General features: G+C 41.3%; 2 protein-coding genes across 9 annotated transcripts in view; both read left to right on the forward strand.

Annotated features, from left to right (window-relative positions):
• The window catches only part of TMCO3 (transmembrane and coiled-coil domains 3), a 36,992-nt gene extending 26,766 nt beyond the window's left edge, over positions 1–10,226 (forward strand). The window contains exons 11-13 of one of the 2 annotated variants that reach the window (XM_068180206.1): positions 2,439–2,518; positions 3,028–3,177; positions 4,839–10,226. In XM_068180206.1, the coding sequence (XP_068036307.1) occupies positions 2,439–2,518; positions 3,028–3,177; positions 4,839–4,952 (344 nt within the window). In that variant the 3' untranslated portion in view covers positions 4,953–10,226. Of the gene's footprint in view, positions 1–2,438; positions 2,519–3,027; positions 3,178–4,838 lie in introns of those variants that run through there. The other variant, XR_010995945.1, reaches the window with a different exon arrangement.
• A 1,310-nt stretch (positions 10,227–11,536) lies between these two features.
• Positions 11,537–18,461, forward strand: part of TFDP1 (transcription factor Dp-1) — a 37,556-nt gene continuing 30,631 nt past the window's right edge. The window contains exons 1-2 of one of the 7 annotated variants that reach the window (XM_068180229.1): positions 11,537–11,674; positions 13,134–13,215. In XM_068180229.1, coding sequence (XP_068036330.1) covers positions 13,204–13,215 — 12 coding nt within the window. In that variant the 5' untranslated portion in view covers positions 11,537–11,674; positions 13,134–13,203. Of the gene's footprint in view, positions 11,675–12,143; positions 12,318–12,783; positions 12,965–13,103; positions 13,216–18,461 lie in introns of those variants that run through there. The other 6 variants (XM_068180226.1, XM_068180231.1, XM_068180224.1 and 3 more) reach the window with 6 other exon arrangements.

Raw genomic sequence — 18,461 nt, forward strand, 5'->3', positions numbered from 1 at the left:
AGAGGGAGTTTACTTGTTAAGAAAAAAGTACTTTTAAAAAGATCGTGAAAAGTCTTGCCTGTAATTGTCCACAGAACACATAGCAACTTCTGTGAGTGAACTGTGCTTTTTGGCTTGACAGTGATGCACACCAAGGCCTCTGTTCCAGCTCTTTGTGAACACTGCTTGGAGCTGAACGTCTGGTAGCTTGTGGTCAACTCTGTAAAAGTGTACCTAAGTGTTATCCTAGCTGTTGGCTGCTGGCCAGTGTGACATGTGCTGATGACACTGCTGAAGTTTTTGAGTTACTTGAAGTGTTTCTTCCATGTTAGAGAATGATTTCAAAGTTACTTCTGAGCTTAGTCGAAGTCTGATCAAAACTATTGCAATAATTGGCCATATTCATGCACTGTCTGCCTATGAAATTAATATTTCTGATGATGTTTGTGTTGTCAGGAAGGCGCCATGTGCTTGCATAGAAGTCTGATAGCACTTCTGGCCTTATCCTGGGTTTTCATCTAGGAATGGGGCAAAGGTCTGTACTGACCATAAAAATACCTTATGATGGGATTTATTTCCTTCAAAAAAATGTATGGTTTCTGGCATGTTGATTTGTCTGCTCAGAATAGCGTATGTGACAGGTTTAGGCTTGTTTTCACCTTGCAGACACTGTCCTCCAAAGAACTGGTATAGAAATCAGCTGTAGTTTGTGCTTTGGAATATGGCAATAATCTCTACACTGGGCAGCTGTTCAAATGGACTTCAGACTGCCTGTGTGCTCCAGAACTGAGCACACCAGTAGTGATGAGAGCACTAGGCTTTATTTATAGCCTCTCTTGGAAACCTTCAGTTCTAGATCTGGCAGAATTGTCCCTCTTATCAAACATGCCATTGCTATGGGCTGTATTTCTCTAATTGCTTTTCATGTATTTTCTGAGGTCAGCCTAAAGGTGAAGGAGCACTGTGCATGTGATATTGTAGTGAAACTACTTGCTACTTCCACATGCATCTGTGCATATATGTGGATTTCTTTTTTTGGTGTGGTTTTGGTTTTGGTCTCTTATTCTTTTGTCTCTCCTCTTACTTTGATAGTCTTTTGCATTTGCGCTTCAGTAGTTGGAAGGAAATTAAGAAATAAAACAGGGTGTGTGTGTGCTCACTGGGTGGCACCTGTGTAAAGATCTCTGATGTAATTGAAGAAGGTTTCCATTGGCAATTGAATGTGCATCCAGACAAAGCCCTGTGAAGTTACCGTAACTCTGGAAGAGATGACAACTCATGGTTCTCTACAGCTTATCTGGATCTGCAGCACTACAGAGAGGGAAAATTAGTGGAACCATGTCCTGCATTAAAATAAGAAGTTGCTTACAGCATTGATTTACATGTCTTATGCTTTAGAAATCTAAATTCTTGTCCTTTGTCAGAAATAACTGGGTTGGAGAAATGCCAGCTCTTATGAATTTGCCCAGAATACCACTATTATTTTGATTTCACTTTTTAGAAGCTTTTATGAAAAAGGAACGTGTTTCCGAAGATAACACAGTTATGTTTGCCTGCAGAAGTTCTGCATACTTCAGGAGATAAAAATGGGCTTAGTTCTAAGATGATTCTTCAGTGACTCTAGGACTTCTCCAACAAATAGTTCTTTTTCTTATGTTTAATATTTGCAGGATTTAGTTTTATGTTTCTGAGTTCTTTGTGGTTCTTGTTACCTTTCTTTATAGAATTACCAAGTTAAAATGACCAATATTGCAAAAAAACCCAAAGACAATCCACTCCAACAAAACTAACCCTATCAACATCATAGCAATGGGTTCTTCTGTAATTCCTTAATTGTTAACTGTGCTCAAGGGTTTATGGCTTTACCTGATTCCAGTCTTAAGTGACTTTTCAAGTTCAGGTGACTTTCAGAGTTTGGAAATGGAAGTCGTAGAATGAAAACACTTTGGATTTCTGTTGTAGCTATAGTCTGTGCAAATTCTGAGTATCATGTTCCTCCCACTGTGATAGTCCATTACCATACTATAAAAAAAGTTAAATGACCAGCAAAATATTAGAATGACTGTGCATAACAATGGAATTATTTTCTTGCAGGATTTTTATAGCTTTCATTAGATGTGTATTTCAGTTCAGATTTTGTATTGCTGACTGGTGTGGAAGACAGAAAACTTTAAAATTAAAGTGCTTGTGCATCAGTCATATGCACTATAATTCAGTTGGGAATATTGCCTGTGCTAAACTTCCCCAAAGGAAAAAAGGGGTGGATCTTGCGGGACATGCTTTTGTGATCGTCTAGATAGTTAGGGCTTTAGTGATCAAGTGGTTGGTAGTAAGTTAAGGCTTTTTGTTTGATTTGTTTTGAGAATACAGTCTTGCAATTAAATTTATTATTAACCCAGAAAATTACCATAGTAAGATATTGGCCTCAAACTGTGCAATATTATTTTCTTTCCTTCTAGGACTTCATGTTTTTCCCACTTTTGTAATATATGAACTCACAGTCCTGCTATTCCTTACATTGTCTGTCGTCATAATGAAGGTATTTTCTTTTATGCTTTTAAAAATATTTTAATCTTCATTAATCTAAGTAATCTCTGTGCTGCATGCCCTAAAGACAATTTATGCAAGAACTGAACATTTGATATAACAGAGAATATTACTGTAAATATGTATTTGGAGGAATCTTACTGATTAGAATACAGTTTGATATAATATTCTTCAGGTATTTAAAAAGAAAATTATTTAATGTTAAAAGTAAATTGCACATGGCAAAGCATCTATTTCTCAAGCTTGGGATTTGTGATAGTTATCATGTGTTTCATTATAGTAAACAAGATGCTACTTTTTACTGTGCAATGTATGTCTCTTTTGACATAAATACAGAAGACACACTTAGAAGTCCATTATTTTATGTTATGTCCAAAATTATTGTATTTGATGCTATGTATCTTACAGAGATAGTACTATTTTGTTTATTGCACTTCTTCATTTAAACAAACAAACAAACAAAACAAACCCCCAATAATGCAAAAAAAACTGTTTTTAAAGTTTGTCTTGGCAGTGCTTGTCCTTTCTTTGATTCTTCCAAAGACCAGCCAATATATCAAGTGGATTGTCTCAGCAGGTCTGGCACAAGTCAGTGAATTCTCTTTTGTTCTGGGAAGTAGAGCACGAAGAGCAGGGATCATATCTCGGGAGGTAAGCTCTTCTATGGTTATTAACTTCATTTTTTGCACCTGAATAACTTACACTGTAATACAGAATCCCAGTATTTGAAATTCCAATGCCCTCCAATTTTGTGGCTCCTCTCAACTGTTAAAAAAGTAGAATCAACCCATACAAATGGATACTTGTATGTCCCTGACAGGGTTCTTAGTGCTGGTTCTCACTTGTTTCATATTGTACCTTAGTATTTTAAATAGCTTAGTTATAAATGCTTTACCTTAACTTCTCTCACTTACAACTTAATTATGTGAACAATGAGTTGCAGGTAGCACCCAAGTCATAAAGACTGAGAAGCCTTTGCTTTTAAAATCTTGATACAACTATTGAAAGAGGTATAGGAGTGTACAATACAGAGAGAATACAAGATTTGAAGAAGGAATTACCAGTAAATAAGAACTGGAGAGCAGATATTGTGAAAATTGCCTTAACATTTAAACAAGCATAATCACTTTAACCTGTAAAGCTTGTTCATTTTAAATCCTTCACAGAAGAAACAACCAATGTTTTCAGTAGTCATGAAAAAAGTCCCCTGGGAAAGAAGCCTTTAACTTGGTTTTATTCTGAACCTGTGAGAATGTTACTTTTTTTGGAAGATAAAGTCTGATTACGAAATTAGGTAAATCATGGCTATAGAGATACAGGAACTGACCTCACTTTCTAGTACTAGCTGCTTTATCCTCTGTGCTTCTGCTCACAAAAAATGCTCTCCTGGTGTTCTGAGGTTTTCATTTTCATTGAGCAAGTGGACTGCATAGTGTTGGAACCAATTCCAAATAAAGCTCATGTGAAAAACTTAAACAATGCTGTTCACTTGTAGGTAAAGGTGATTAACTTTCATGTTCACTCCTTCATATAATTAAGAGTTACAAATATTGCATGTTTGCATAGAGTTTCAAGATATCTATATGTGATCACAGAACCAGTTTAGGGGCCCACCCACTGAGCTTGGAGGCTTTTAGGCTTTCATTTTTTTCTGCTCTCACATGATTATCTAAAGTAGAGGTTTGTATACCTCTGAAATTTCCTAAACTCATTCTTTTGCTTGAGACCTCAAAACTACTTCCCGCCTCTGTTTCCTAAGACTTACTCAAACTATGTAGTTAGAAGCTTTTTTTTTTCAGAAGATGTACAGTATGACTTAAAGGGATTTATGTTTGCTTTTTTTCCTGTTGATAAGAGAACTAGCAGTGAACTTTGCCATTATATTGTTAAACCAGAATGGTTTAGAGTGGTAGTGGTGGGGTTTTTTATTTGCTTGATTGATTGGGGGTCTTTTGGTTTGATTTGTTTGGGGATGTTTTTGTTTTGGTTTTTAAATAAGGTGATAATTGGCTTTTGACTTTTTAACAAATACTGAGTTATCAAAATTGATCAGTTCACATAAGAACAATTGTTTTTCTATAAGCTCATAATGATGTTTTTGCAATTGTAAACAGGTACCAGGTAAACAGGTAATTAGATGATTTGAGCATGTACTTGTTTGCTTTCGTAGCTATATGCAAAGTTGCTTAGGAAGACAGGTGAAGTCTCTTGAAAACATGGTCTAGAAGAGCCTAATCTCCTCAAACTTCTAGATACTTCTTTGTACTACCATGTAACCTAGAGAAGTAATGGCTTTTATTTGCCTTTTGCAGGTCTATCTTCTTGTTCTGAGTGTGACTACTCTAAGCCTTTTACTTGCCCCTGCCTTGTGGAGAGCTGCAATTATGAAATGTGTTCCGAGACCTGAAAGACGCTCAAGCACTTGATCAAGATTTGCACAAATACAAGGATATGTTCTCTTGCAAGGAAAACACCTTCATTGTTCATTGTATTTCTATGCACTCAGAAAACAAGACCTGTTGAGTAGTCAGTCCTTTTAATAAGCAATTATATAGACTGGTTATAAGCCTTATACTGACCTTAAAACAAAATTCAATACTAAAAAATAATTGTGTCCTATGAATTGCACACCTTTTACAAAATTTACTTTGATTGGAATCTACTAGAACATTTGTTTCTGATCCAATCTGTTATTCAGAGCATAAATTATTTTTTTTAAATATAGTGTCATGCAAACTATGTTGCTTATTTTTTTTGCCTGAATGTGCCTTTTAATTTTCATCCTGTTAATGCTGGTTCATCACCAGATTTTGTTCAAAAAGGGAAAAAGGATATATATATATATATATATATATATATATATATGTATCTATTATGGTGCCTATGGTATCTTCTTTCACTAAATGACTTGAGTCATTTACACATTTATGATTTTAATATAGCAGTATAAAATTAATTACAAAACAAATTTCTAATGGTGAATAAAAGAGTGATCCTCTACACAAAGAAAAGGTTTAACTGTTTAGCATCAGTTCCAAGCAGTTAATTACATACTCCAATTCATGCAGCCAGTACTGCATGATGTTTTATTCCAAATTGTAGCATATAATGTATTTTCCTATAGTGGTATATTTTGTGTTAGCTCTTGTATTTATTTACATATTTGACTAAAAATTGACAGTAAGAAAAGGCATAATTTATGTTTGCAGACTGAAAGTTTTTACCCATTCTTGTTGCTAACTGCTGCTACAGTAATGGTTTACAGAGGTGTTTTCTTTTAAATCAAAAATAAATGTGGTAAAACTGGGAAGTGTAATTTCAATTACATGTGAAAAATAGTACTTCTGTAATCTTGGAGGTTGGCTCTTAGATGACACTATTCTAGATTTGAAATTATTTTAAGTAAATTGACTTGCAGAAAACTGGAAACAGCAGACTGGATGTGTATTTGCAACTCCATGACCTTTTAAGTTACATTTACATTGAATAAATTGTTAGTCTTCTTAAAATACCATGATATGTTAGAAAACAGTGTTTTGAATGTGATCTTAAATGTAGTTTTTCTTTAAATTGTTATATGTAGTGAGATAGGTCTTGTAAAAGCCCATTATTTAAGTGTCATAGAGAAAGCTTACTCATAGGCTATAACCTACTCTGTGACAGAATATTTAAGTATCATCTTGAGGTTCATCTGCTAAACCCAATACTATTTAAGATACATTAACACTTCAGGTCAGTATTGCAGTGTCATCTGAAATAACACTGATACCCACAAAATGGTTAGAAAAATGCATGTTGCAAGGTTTAAATTGCCAATTAAAATGAAAATTGTCCTCCAAGTAGCAACACAAAGCTTTGGATGGATCTTTGTACTCTATACCTCTTTCTCCTGTAGCAGCCTCAGTTTCTTCTGTGTTTTCTCTGACATCTGCTGGGCTTGTCCAAATGAAACTTGGATTAGTCTGGAGCATGTATGTACTGGTGGGACAGGGTAGAGATCATCATATTTGAGTTCTTGCTCACTGGATTTGGGGTTTTCCCTCTAGGCACTAATGCTTCATAAAGATTGGAGGAATGTATGGCAATTCCACCTCCCCTCAAATGGTTTCTAAAGTTGTCACAAAACAGACAAATGCAGAACAAAAAGCTGCCCTATAAATAAAATATTTTTAATAAAATGAATCTATAACAGAAAAGAAACTCAAAACTGATTTTTTGCTATATTTCAATATTTTTATTCAAAATAGAGGAGCAGTTCAGGTTCCATTTAACAGTCTACTAGCTCAGACCTTTTGCTCTTTTCCAGGTACTTCACTGAAATAATTTGTTTCTTAACTGTCCTATCCACTCTGTCCACTCACCTAGCACATTGTTTCTGCACGAAATACAAGCATCTCTCCTAAATGCTTCATTTTGGCTTTGAAAGATGCTTATTTCACATGTAGTTTGTACCTGTTTCAGGGGGAAAAAGGTATGACAGGTCATGGTAGTGACCTCTGTATGGTTTTCATTATGTCACTTAGTTAGCCCTTGAAGCAATTATATAATGTATTGCACTTGTGATGAGTAAAACTTTTATCTAAATAAATTGCTGTGGGTAGTTGTAGTTCTCTAGAAAACTCTTTAAAAGTCAGGAAAGTGACTAGGAAATACTGATGGCACGTGTCTCTTAAAAGAAGGACAATATTTTCATGAATATCTTTTAAAAGATTTGAGTGAAAAGCTTATTTGGTACCATGTTCAAAAAAGGAAAGCAAGCATCTAGATACCTTACTGGTTGCCTCATCACTCTCAGTTCTCTCCCAAATAAACTTTGTCATGGTTTAGGAATGGTATTCCCCAATTTAGTGCTCTCTCCAAAACCATGCTGTCAGTTGTTTCTCTTCTCTCCACAGCTGGAAGCACAAAATGCAAAGATTGTGGGTTGAGATAAGCACCATTTACTGGAAACAGCAATGAGATAAGAAAACAAACAGCAACAGCAACAATATTAATAACAAAATCGTACAAAGAGGACCCCCAGACAACAGCAGTTTCTTCCTGGAAGTAAGAGAGGGAGCCCCTTTTCCCTGTCTCTGGCAATGTGGTAGGATGGTATAGAATAACGAGGTACACATGCCCACACCACTCCAGGTTCAACCCCCTCATGCCTACTGTGAAAAAAAAAAAAAAGCCCTGTCCTGGCCAAAACCAGGACAACTTGGCTAGGCTTTAGGAGAACTGGGGGAAGAGAAATAGCTTTGTGTGTTCTGTGCCTCTTTGTTGACACAGACTTGGGTTGCCTGGTTCAGTATTAGATGTAAATGCAAATTAGTAATCTTAACAGACATACGGTAAGTTTGTTTGCAATCAGACATTTGAGATTGCCTCATAGAAATCTGGAGGTATATTGAGGTACTGTAAATATTTCCTGAAATGCAAATAATGGCTCTATGCATAATTCCATGTCCAAATGGGGTAGTCTCATGATATGATCTTAGGACAGAAACAACAGACCTTATTCCTGAATGATCACTCATTCCTGTATGAAAAATGGGGAGAATGTTGCGTAATCAGCCCACTTAGATATAATTGCAGCTTTTCAGAAACCTTATGCTTGTACTGTGGAATAATCTCTTTCTGTGTCAAGCAGATAAAAAAGCAGAGTTCCAGAAGCCCAGAAAGGAAAATCTACTGATTTGTTGAAGGTTTCTTGAAAAACAAAGGTCTTTTTCTGGAAATTCGTGTTCCAGATTGTTGGACAGTGGTTCTATCTCATTAATTAACTAATGATCAGTATCATTTTAATACAGAAAAGCTGATACAGAGCAGAAGCGTCATTAAGTGATGAGAGGATATTCCTATGGTCAAGCTGAACTTCAGGGAGTGAAAAGGAAGGTCTGCTCTATGCTTGACTTGCAACTCATTCAGCTATTTTGGGGTTGAGATTCTTTTTTTTTTGGGTGGGAGGGGGTTGGTTTATTTTGTAGGTGGATTTAGCTGTGCTTATTTGACATGGCTTTCTGAAAATTTTAGTTCTTGTGTGTTGCCCCTTAATTGCTATCCTTGATAATTCTGTGAAGATAAAGGAACCAACGTAGTTTAAAAGCTGGTAGTGTGGGTTGTGCTTTGTGAGCCATTTCCCTGGCCCTGGGGTCAGATTGGTATATATGGACCCACAACCACCCTACTTGCGGCTTATCCCATACAGAGCAGGTGGCTTCAGTTTGTCAGTAGGAAGGTATTTGTGGGAGCTGTGAGGTGGTTTCCTGAAACTGTGACTGATGTAGGTCTAGGATGGCTCAAGAATGTGGTGATGGTGGACTAAGTCCATGGCACTACAAAGCCTTCTAAAAGCTGTAAGAATTTGTATTTCCTGTCATTCTCAAATATGAGGAAAAGCATCCTCACAAAGCTTGTACTTCACTTGTTTTATGATTGGACATCCTCAACTTTGCAGGCAAAAAGATGTGGGAGTGCCTTGTATGACAGAATATTGCTGTGCGATGATGCTTGATAGAGGGGGTGAGAAATCTAGTGTGGTCTTGCCTGTTGGAACGAGCCCAGGAACAATCTAACCACAAAAGCACTCCTGGGGTTTGTCTAGGGAAGGAATCCATAGTTCTGCTCAGTAACCAGTCCTGGCAGTGTTCCAGCATGTGGGCAGTGCCAAAGGTGGAGGAAACGGGATCCCTGAATGACAAGAGGCAAGCCACACTAACAGCGTTGCTATTTTGTGGGAAATGCAATAGCTTGTAAGGAGCAGCAAAGTATCAGAGATCCAGTGTTGACCTGACAACCAGGGAGCCAACAAACTGCTGCAGGGAGAAGGAAGAACAGTGAAATGTCTGTCCTTAGAGCTTGGAGATGTGTAGCCCACTCAACCCCTAAAGGCAGAAGGGAAAGGCATGCCTCTACCAACTTCACTCAGGAGATTTGCTCATTGGATTCTCCCACCACCTCTGTTGAGTAATTGCCAGTGCCAGGTTGGACTTACTGACACTTAAAAAACAGTGGGACTAGGAAAGCCTTCTGCTGGCTGGAGACAACAAACTGGACAATGTTGTGACAAGAGTGACTAAGGGATAGCTGATCCTGCCTTGTGGGAAAAACCTAAATCAGAGAGTAGTAAAAATTTCAGTTATGGTACCAAGCTGTATTTTTTATTTCCTAAAATAGAGTAGAAATTTGAGAATTGGGAGATGGTACCTCCCCACGAGGCCAGGTGCTGACAAGGTGGTCAGGTGACATGAGGTCTTTAATTAAGTCATGAGTTTGCACAGATCCCAGTGTTCAGATTGCATGGCTCCCCGTTCACGTGCGTTTCCGCTGGCATCTGTTGAAGATTTCTGCCTATAGACTAGATGACCTCTTGAGACAATTTCCTCGCATCTGTCATGCAGTCCTGCCGCACTGATGCTCTTTAAAGTTATGATCTGTTCTGCTTTTTGTGCACCCTTAAAAGGGACAGACACTTCCCAGAAAACTGTGAAGTGGAATAGCCTTTCAAAACTACGAACACAAACGAAATCCTAAAGCTCCAAAATACCTGCAAAAGGTGTGCTCAGAGATTAGAGAAGTGTTGAAAGTTTTTTCATTGGTACAAACACTTCAAATTAGTTGCGAACAACCCTCGGCTAAAGAAAAAAAAAACCACTACCCAAGAATTTAGCATGTTTGGACAGTTAGTATGTATCAAAATAAATTCTAGCAAACTAGGACACTCCTTGTTTGTGCTTGTTCTGTCGACTCGCAAGTGTTTTTCCTACAAGAATTAATGTAAAACAAAAGAGCGGGAGGTGGGTGGGTAGGGACGTGAGATACATAGACGGTTTGAACCCTCAGGCACAGTGTATATGACCTAGAGGGTGGAGAACGGCACTATCAACTGGAGATGTCTCTCAGGAAGCAATTTTTTTTTCTGCAGCTGGCTTATGGGGTTTGCGTGTGAAAGCTTTTGCTGCTTTCTGAAAAGTTATAATGTTATAAACACAATTTCATTATTACCTTCTTTCTTCGATGGCCACTACCGTCAAGAGGAATGAAGAAATGGGATAATAACCGTAGTGCAGCAAGGGGGGCGGGAGGGCAGGAGGGCGAGAGGGGGGAGGCATTGTTAATAAAAAACTCCAAAGATTGCTATTTATCAGGAAAATGAACGTTGTGTTTCATTACTGTGGTAAAGCACAACAATCCAACATCTTAAAAAAAAAACCCAAAACAACAGAGTGAGGCGTAAAAGTGAATGCGAATCTCGTCGACTCGTGAAATGCATCTTCTCCAGCATTCTCTCCACTGGATTTGTCTGCTGCTGCAATGTGGCGGCTCTGTGGTCGTGTGTTCTATTCCCAACTAATCTTCTTTCCCGGGAAGCATCATGAATTTAGCGAAAGAACGAGCCTTTTACTTCCTGCTCCTCTCTTCATTGCGTTATGAGCAACCTCGTACCGTGCAGGCTTGGTCTTGCGTGCAGAACTGTGTATAGCTTCCTCCCCATCGAACAGCCTTGCATCCACCCCTGTGAGGGGTGATGAATACGACTCTTGAGCTTGCTTTCCCTTCCTGCAGTTTCCACTGTAACGGCTCTGCCTTTGTAGCCCCCAGCAACGCTGCAGGTTTTGGGGTTGTTTTTTTTTCCCCCAAAACTTCCAGGAGGATGATGTAAATTACATCACATAACCCTCGCTAACATGCTGTTTCTGCGGTCGTCAGTGCACGCAGAGGCTGCACAGCCCCGAGGTGCTTTACTTTTGGGCGCAAGGTTAAGAGCTGCAACAGCCCGAAGGAAAACTTTCGCTTGGATTACCACAAAATCCCTAATTTTAGCAACGATCGCTGCAAGCGAAACTTTGCTCGAGTAACGGCCGGACAAAACGCGATGAGGAAGCACCGGCAGCAGGATGTTGTGGCAACGAAACCGCACGGCCCTGCCCCGCCGGGCCCCGCTCCGCGCCGGCAGCGCGGCCGCGCCCGCGGGCACCGCTCGGCACCGCGGGGCGGGCGGGGAGTCGGAAGAAGGCGCGAAAATCCCGCGCATGCTCCATGCCCGGCTCCCTCCGCGCCTTGGAGCGGCGGGCGGGCGGGTTGGCTTGGCCGCTCCGCGTGTGCCCGTGCGAGGCGCGCCGCGCCCGTGACGTCAGCGCGCAGCGTCAGGGGGACGCACAAAAGTGTAAGTTTCAATTTTTTTAAAATTTTATTTTAAAAAAAAGAAGAAAAGGAGAGATGGGGGAAGAGCGGCGGGGTCGCGCGCGCACGGTCCGTGGGAGGGTGGCGGGGGAGGATCGCAGCGCTCGCTCGTCCCCGCTCGTTTACCCGCATCGCCCCCATTCCCGCGGGCAGCCCCTCGGCGGCAGCGGCGCCGGGCAGGTGTGCAGGGCCACGGCGTGCGGGGGCGGCCGGCCGGGAGCCCGGCGGGCTGGCTGCCGGCGGGGGCAGAGGCGCGCTGGAAAGTGACAGCCCGCCGGGGGAGACCCTCTTGCCCCGCCGCCTCTTCTCCCTGCACCCCCCTCCCCCGGAGCGCGGGGGGGAAGGCGGTCCCTGCCGGTGCCCTCTCCTCCCTCCTTGCTTCCCTCCCCTGTTCCCGGGCTGCCGATGTCGGTGTCCCGCCGCCTCCCCCCGCCCCTGCCCCCTCCCGCCAGGCCCGCGCAGCCGCCGCACATGTGCAGTCGGGCGCCTCCGCAGCGGCAGCAGCAGAAGCGGCGGCAGCAGCGCGGCAGCGGCGGGCGGGGGGTGCTCCCGCTCCGCGCTCCGGGTCCCTGTCTCGGGGCGGCGGCGGGGGATGGAGCCGGCTCTCTCTGCCTTCGGCCGCTCAGGTGCGGGCAGCCCGCGCCCGAGGATGGGAGCACCAGGCGTTGCGTGGGACGGCGGCGGGGGGCGCCGCCGGCGGCGGGTCGGGCACGATGGGGATGGGGACGGCGCGGACCCACACTCCGCCCGCCGCCCCTTCCCCCCGCGGCCGCCGGCGGTGCCGCCGGGCGCGTCCCCCCTTGCCCGCGCCCCCGCCGCCGAGGCGATTAGCGCGGCCCCTCGCTGCCGGGGGGAGGCGGCGCGGGGCTCAGGGCTCTGCCCGGGCGGTGAGGCCCCGGGCGGGGGGCGCGGGCGGGCGCGGGGTGCCCGAGGCGCAGGGGCGGCCGCCGGGCTGTGCCGCCCGGTGCGGCCGCGGCCCGTCCGCCTGCGAGGAGGAGGAGAAAAGCGGGGCTGGAAGGCCCCGGGGGGAGCTGCCCCTGGGGCCTACTTGTGCCTGCTGCTGGAAATGGGGGTGGGGAGGAAGAGGCCGTGATCGCTGCCCGCGCCCAGCGCTCGGCGTTGGAAGGGGCGCAGCTGGACAGGGACCGGCCTCGCGTGGGATCGGGCACGGGCTGGGGGAAGGGCTCTCTCTGCCAGGGCACGGCTCACGCACCCCCGCCGTCGGGAAAGGAGTGCCCCCCACACGTGAGCGTGGGGCTCAAGGGACGAAAAGGTGATGACGGGAAACTTTTCCCTTTTTAAAAACGTGGGTTTTGTTTGTTTTTTTTTTTATTAAAAGAAGCCTAAATTGTATTTGGTAGTAGTAAATAATTTCAATTGTAAAAACTTTCCCTCTTTTCATTTTTTTATAGCTGGTGCTGTCTTTGCTTTCTGCTTTCCAGAAAATAGCATTGTCCGTGTCTCCTGCAGCCATCAAGATTTTAAGACGACTAGTTTTTAGTCTTTGGTAACATGGCAAAAGATGTAAGTATGTTTGTAGCACATAAAATGTGGAAGCATAGAATGTTTCTTTTAACAAAAGCAAATGGGGTCAGGCTTTATAATAGCTGGCATTAATGAATATGTGGAACTTTATCTATTCTGTGCATCAAGCCTAGGCTGTTTTCCTGTAGACAGTGTAAACCAGCTTCAGATCTGCTGCACTTTTTTCAAAGTGGTTAATCTTGAGAATTCCCTATGCTAATAACAGCACTTGGGCCGTTGTTATTATGTGCATTCATATTGAACACTAAAACAGCTTGGGTTTGGATTGGATTGAAAAAAACCCAGCACGTGTTGTTCAGATGGCAAGGCTGTCGTTGACTACTGTTGTCAACTAGCATTGCCTTTCTTGAGTTCAAGAAGGCATCAGACATTTGAGGAAAGATGGTTCATTCTCCATATGTGTTCACTGTTTATCTTTGTCTACCAAAAGATGCCCGTTGGTGTCTGTAAAAACAGGCTTTGGGAACTTTTACCATAGATTTCCATTACTGCTGTCGTTCAGGTTTGTGACTTCGATTCTGTGACCTGCCTCATGGAGCACGTTTGCTGTTCACCTCTTCCAGTACTTACTAAAAAAAATTCGGTTTACTCTGCGTTTAAGATGTCATTGTTCATACCTAATATAATAAATAGGGCTTTCATGTTTTCTTATTGAAAATAGGACAACAGACTAGTCTGAATTCAAATTAGAACATACCTCCCCTTCAAAAAAACCCAAAACCCCTAAAAAACAACAGCATGCAAGCTAAAGACCTGTGATACAACTCACTGGTTAAACAGCAGGTTGCAGCCTAATGTGGAATATTGCAGCTTTCAAATAGTGGGGATTTCCATGAAAGAGTGATTGGCTTAAAAATAATCTTGTAGGGAATGTTAGTAGTTCAGCTGAAAAACATCTTAATGTGTGGAGAAGCAACCAGACATACGTAGTCACTCAAAGCTTGCCTGGAAGAGATAAGGGTGGCCAAGTACATTACAGATAGCAGAGTTCAGGGAATGATAGGCCATATAAGCGGGAAGAAAACGAAAGTGGAGTGTTAGACTAGGAGATGAATTTGAAACAGTTCAAAGTAATTGAGATACCAAAGTATGTTTTTTTAATATTATCTTCTGGGAGAGAGATCAACTAAGCGAAGAGTTGCTAGCACCTGGAAATACAGATGAATGTCCTGCTAGATCTAAGTGAGAATGAGACATTTAAGAACAAACCTTGTTTTTAAAAGATTTAGTTTATTCTTGGAAAGAGAGTAGTTAAGGAAGAAAGGAAGTAATAACCTACCTCAGAGTATACTTAAGAAATGGGAGAAGGTGCTACAGATACAAAAAGAAATGGCTTTCAGGATCTTTAATAAATAAGTAATAAACTGAATTTGGAAAAATTAAAGTCTAGGTCAGGTTTTCTAAGTGTACTTGAGCACTGGAGCGGGGTAGCTAGAAAGGGTATGAAGTCTATATTGAATATTGTCTAACCTGTTCTTAAAAACATCTACATATACTTCAAACCTGCCTCAGGGAAGAAATATGAACTGCTTACCTTTTTGCAGACTGTACCCACCATTACATGACACCTAAAATGTGTAGTGAGTGTTGGGAAATTTTAAATTTCTAGGTCTGACTATGGGCCCTATGAATTGTGATTTAATGCTGTAACATAGAGGTGTTAATTGGTGTAACACTTATTTTAATTTTCAGAAGGGAAGAGATTTATTTCCATATTTTTGTTCAAAGTCCAAGTTCTTTTTCAAGCAGAAGAATGGAGTTAAGCATGATACAGTGTCACTACATTTCTGGGCACTGAGTCTCTGAAAACCTGTGTTGCTGTAAATTTAAACATTCTGATGTGAAAATATTGCTGTGATTAATGGCTTGTGGTTCTGCCCTGTCACCCATCAAGTGCTCTAACTGTCTGTGAGATGTAGTGGTGAAGATGATGGCATAGTAGATGATTGCTCCTGCCCCTTCCTTCCCTTTTTCTCAGCAGAGCTGAGGTGGCTACACTGTGGGAAGGGCTCTGCTGCTAAATCCTAAGTCTGGGCTTCAGGTGGCATTTCCATGGCCAGGCATGCTCAGAGTGCTCCAGCCTGGGAGTGCAGGCAAGGTGTGCGTCCTGCTGGTGTCCCGTGCTGCCGGGGCCAGTGTGCCGTGGTGACAGTGGAGCAGGGAGCCCTGCAGAAGGGGAAGGTGTGGAGACAGTGCACCATGAGAGAACATGCTCCTACTTTATTCTTCTTCCTACCTGCTGCAGGAGAGCACTTTTCCTTTTATTGTTCCTGTCCAGTTCTTATGCCTCTTTCTAAAGACTATAATTTGATAAAACCCGGTGGAAAAGTCAAATACTTGTAAGAGTTTGCAGACTGAGGCTTTATTGATAATTGAACAAATGGGGGAATGTGATGGAGAGTACTGGGAAACACAGTGAAATGTTTTCATAAAGAATCAAAGAATTGCAAAAGTCATGATCAGGTAAGCTAGCAAAATAATGTGTATAAACTATATGGTCCAGGTCTAAATTCTGTGAAGTATTACTTTAAAGTTTATCTCTCTAATGCTTTTCAGAGAAAATAAGCAGCAAACATTGATTTTAATTTTTTTTTCATTTATATTTTGGGGTTTTATGCAAAATACTTTGATTTCCTCAGCAGTAGTCAGGAAGCTATGAGGTGGGGGGAAAAGTATTCATTCATACATAGCACCTTAATTAAGAGCCTGCAGGCGGAGTTTAAGTGCATAATCACAATGTTATAGCTGGATAACTTGAAAAACAATAATGTAAAAAGAAATACTAGCTTGTGAAGGTTAAAGTATCCATGAGTATTTTACTTTATCTTTTGGGTAGAGGATCTGAATTGTAGTAAAGATAAAGGGCAAAAAGAAGAAGCATTTTCCAGTGTGACCTGGTAATAGCAATAAGCACAGCCATTTTTGGGTTTATGAGCACTGATGAAGCTGAGAAGCAATTTAACAGAATCAGGCAGATGTGGTATATCACATTTGATTCAGGACATCTTAGTTCCTAGGAAGACTTTACTGTTTGTGCAATTTAAAGAAACAATGAAAAAATACATGTGGACCGGAGAAGAGCAATTGCTGTGTCTCAAGGACTTGCATACCTTGAGAGTGGGATCACTGCATTGCTTCTCGGAGTCTGGATGACAAATTGAGGTCAGTAGTTTTTGGTACAGTTTACACCTTCATTTGCACTGTGTGGGAAATTTCTTGGTACTTGCATATGGGCAGTCTCCAGAAACTTCATCTTAGCCTGAACTCCTCTTTCTGGTTAATCAGTGTCGCTCTGAGTTTGCCTCATCTCCTGTGAACTCTTCCACTACTTAAAAATTGACACCTTCAAGGCAGGAGCTGAAGGAGTCAAATGTCCAGCCAAGGTCCTCAGTCTACTTGTTCTCCTTACTGGATTTGTGGGAGTAATAGTGTGGGGGGAAAGCAGTTCCCTGTCGATCCTTGGCATGCCTACAACTAGCCAGGATGCTGTACTGAATGAAGTAGAAGGAATTACTGTACCAAGAAAGCAAATTTGATACCTTAATTTTTTTTCCAGCTCCAACGTAAGACTGAGTGCTGCTTGCTGGCCACTTTTATGTTCAGTTATACGTTGAGAATTATCTGTAAATTAAGATGATAGATACTATATTTTTTAATAGCATTGGTTAATGTACCTTCCACCATTAAATTACCAGCTTCTGTAGCATGGCTGAAGATCCAACTTGTGGTGACCATGTTTCTCCCCTCAGTTACTTCTGTCACTGTTGAACTGTTGAGGCCTCTCAAGGAGCATAAGGAAGGAGAAGCTTGTGGATCTTTTCTCCAAGACTCATTGTTACATAGGAGAGAAGAAGCAGGAACAGTGGAGTTTATTTTCTGCTGAATTTCTGTACTGTTAATACAACCACTTGCAGGAACTGGATCTGTTTTTGAGGATAGTCCAATGCATGGTTTTATAGTGAATATTGAGAGAAAGGGGCTGTTCAAAAGGAACGAGTAAGGTTCCTTCTGATCTCAGAAATTACACTTATCAGAATAGATGGGTGATGTAAATTAAATATTCTTATCTAGTCCTGTTGTTTGTGATTGTTTCTGTTGTTCACCATTTGTGGATGGACTGCTTCAAGCCATTTAAAAATAAATTGTGCACAGAGAACTTGAAGTTGAAAAAAAAATTCAAAAACTTTTTAAACCGACACACCACTGTTAGCCTTCAGAATTTCTCACAGACTAAAATACCTTTCTTGAGAGTTCTTGTTACTGTTTCATAGATAACTAACAGAGGTGTTGGCTTTGGAACTGCTTGTTCTAAAATCAGATTTTAAAATTTGTTCTTAAAAATTATGTCCTACTGTCATATTCTGCTTGAATTATTTTATGAGGGATTTTTCTCTTGATCCCTAGTTTGCATAAAAATTACTGTGTCTCTTTAGTTTTTTATGGTACTTTCATGAATCTTACTGAGTAGTTGATATGGCACATATACCCAGTTTTGCAAAGGAAGCCCCGTGAACATGTGGAAATATGAGGACACACCTTGAAAAGTGCCAAAAGTTTATCACCTGATCTAACATTACTGTCTAAGAGATGTACAGATGTGGGAATTAACACCAGTGTTTTATTTTAGTTGAGTATTCAAAGTACATTCAGGTATGTAGTTTAATGTAGTGGATTTATTTCACAGTGTTACTAAATATTTTACTCAAAGAATATTAAAAAAAGCCCACAGCAAACTGATTTCTTCACACAATTTTACTGGATAGGTTAGTAGGGCTGCTGTTTTTGTGGAAAGTCAAAATCTGTGGTTTTGTATTAATTTTTTTTGCCAGAACACCATAGAAGTTTTACATCCATGTACTTCCATGTGATGTTTCTTCATCAATCTTGAGCAATTCTAAAAAAGTTAACGTTTGGGGTGGATTAAAAACAAGAACCCAATGGAAGTAGGAAGACCACTTTATTTTGGACCTTTTTTACATGATGCACTTACAATCCCTAGAATGTATTGAGAAATCTTCACAACATTTTTCAGACTATTCTTAAAATACCAGCATACATCTCTCCTTTTATGTTTATTTTTGGGTTATGTACTGGAAAATTCATTGAGGTGGACTAGAGAAGTTAAGTCTTTGAGGAATCGCAAGTGGTCATGAGCCTTCTTTGATACCATTTTAGTTCAGTAGCTTGATCTACTTCTGTTTGCCTTTAGTGAGTTCTAATGTGTC

The sequence above is a fragment of the Anomalospiza imberbis genome, chromosome 2, assembly GCF_031753505.1.
Source record: "Anomalospiza imberbis isolate Cuckoo-Finch-1a 21T00152 chromosome 2, ASM3175350v1, whole genome shotgun sequence".
In the NCBI taxonomy this organism is placed as follows: Eukaryota; Metazoa; Chordata; class Aves; order Passeriformes; family Viduidae; genus Anomalospiza; species Anomalospiza imberbis.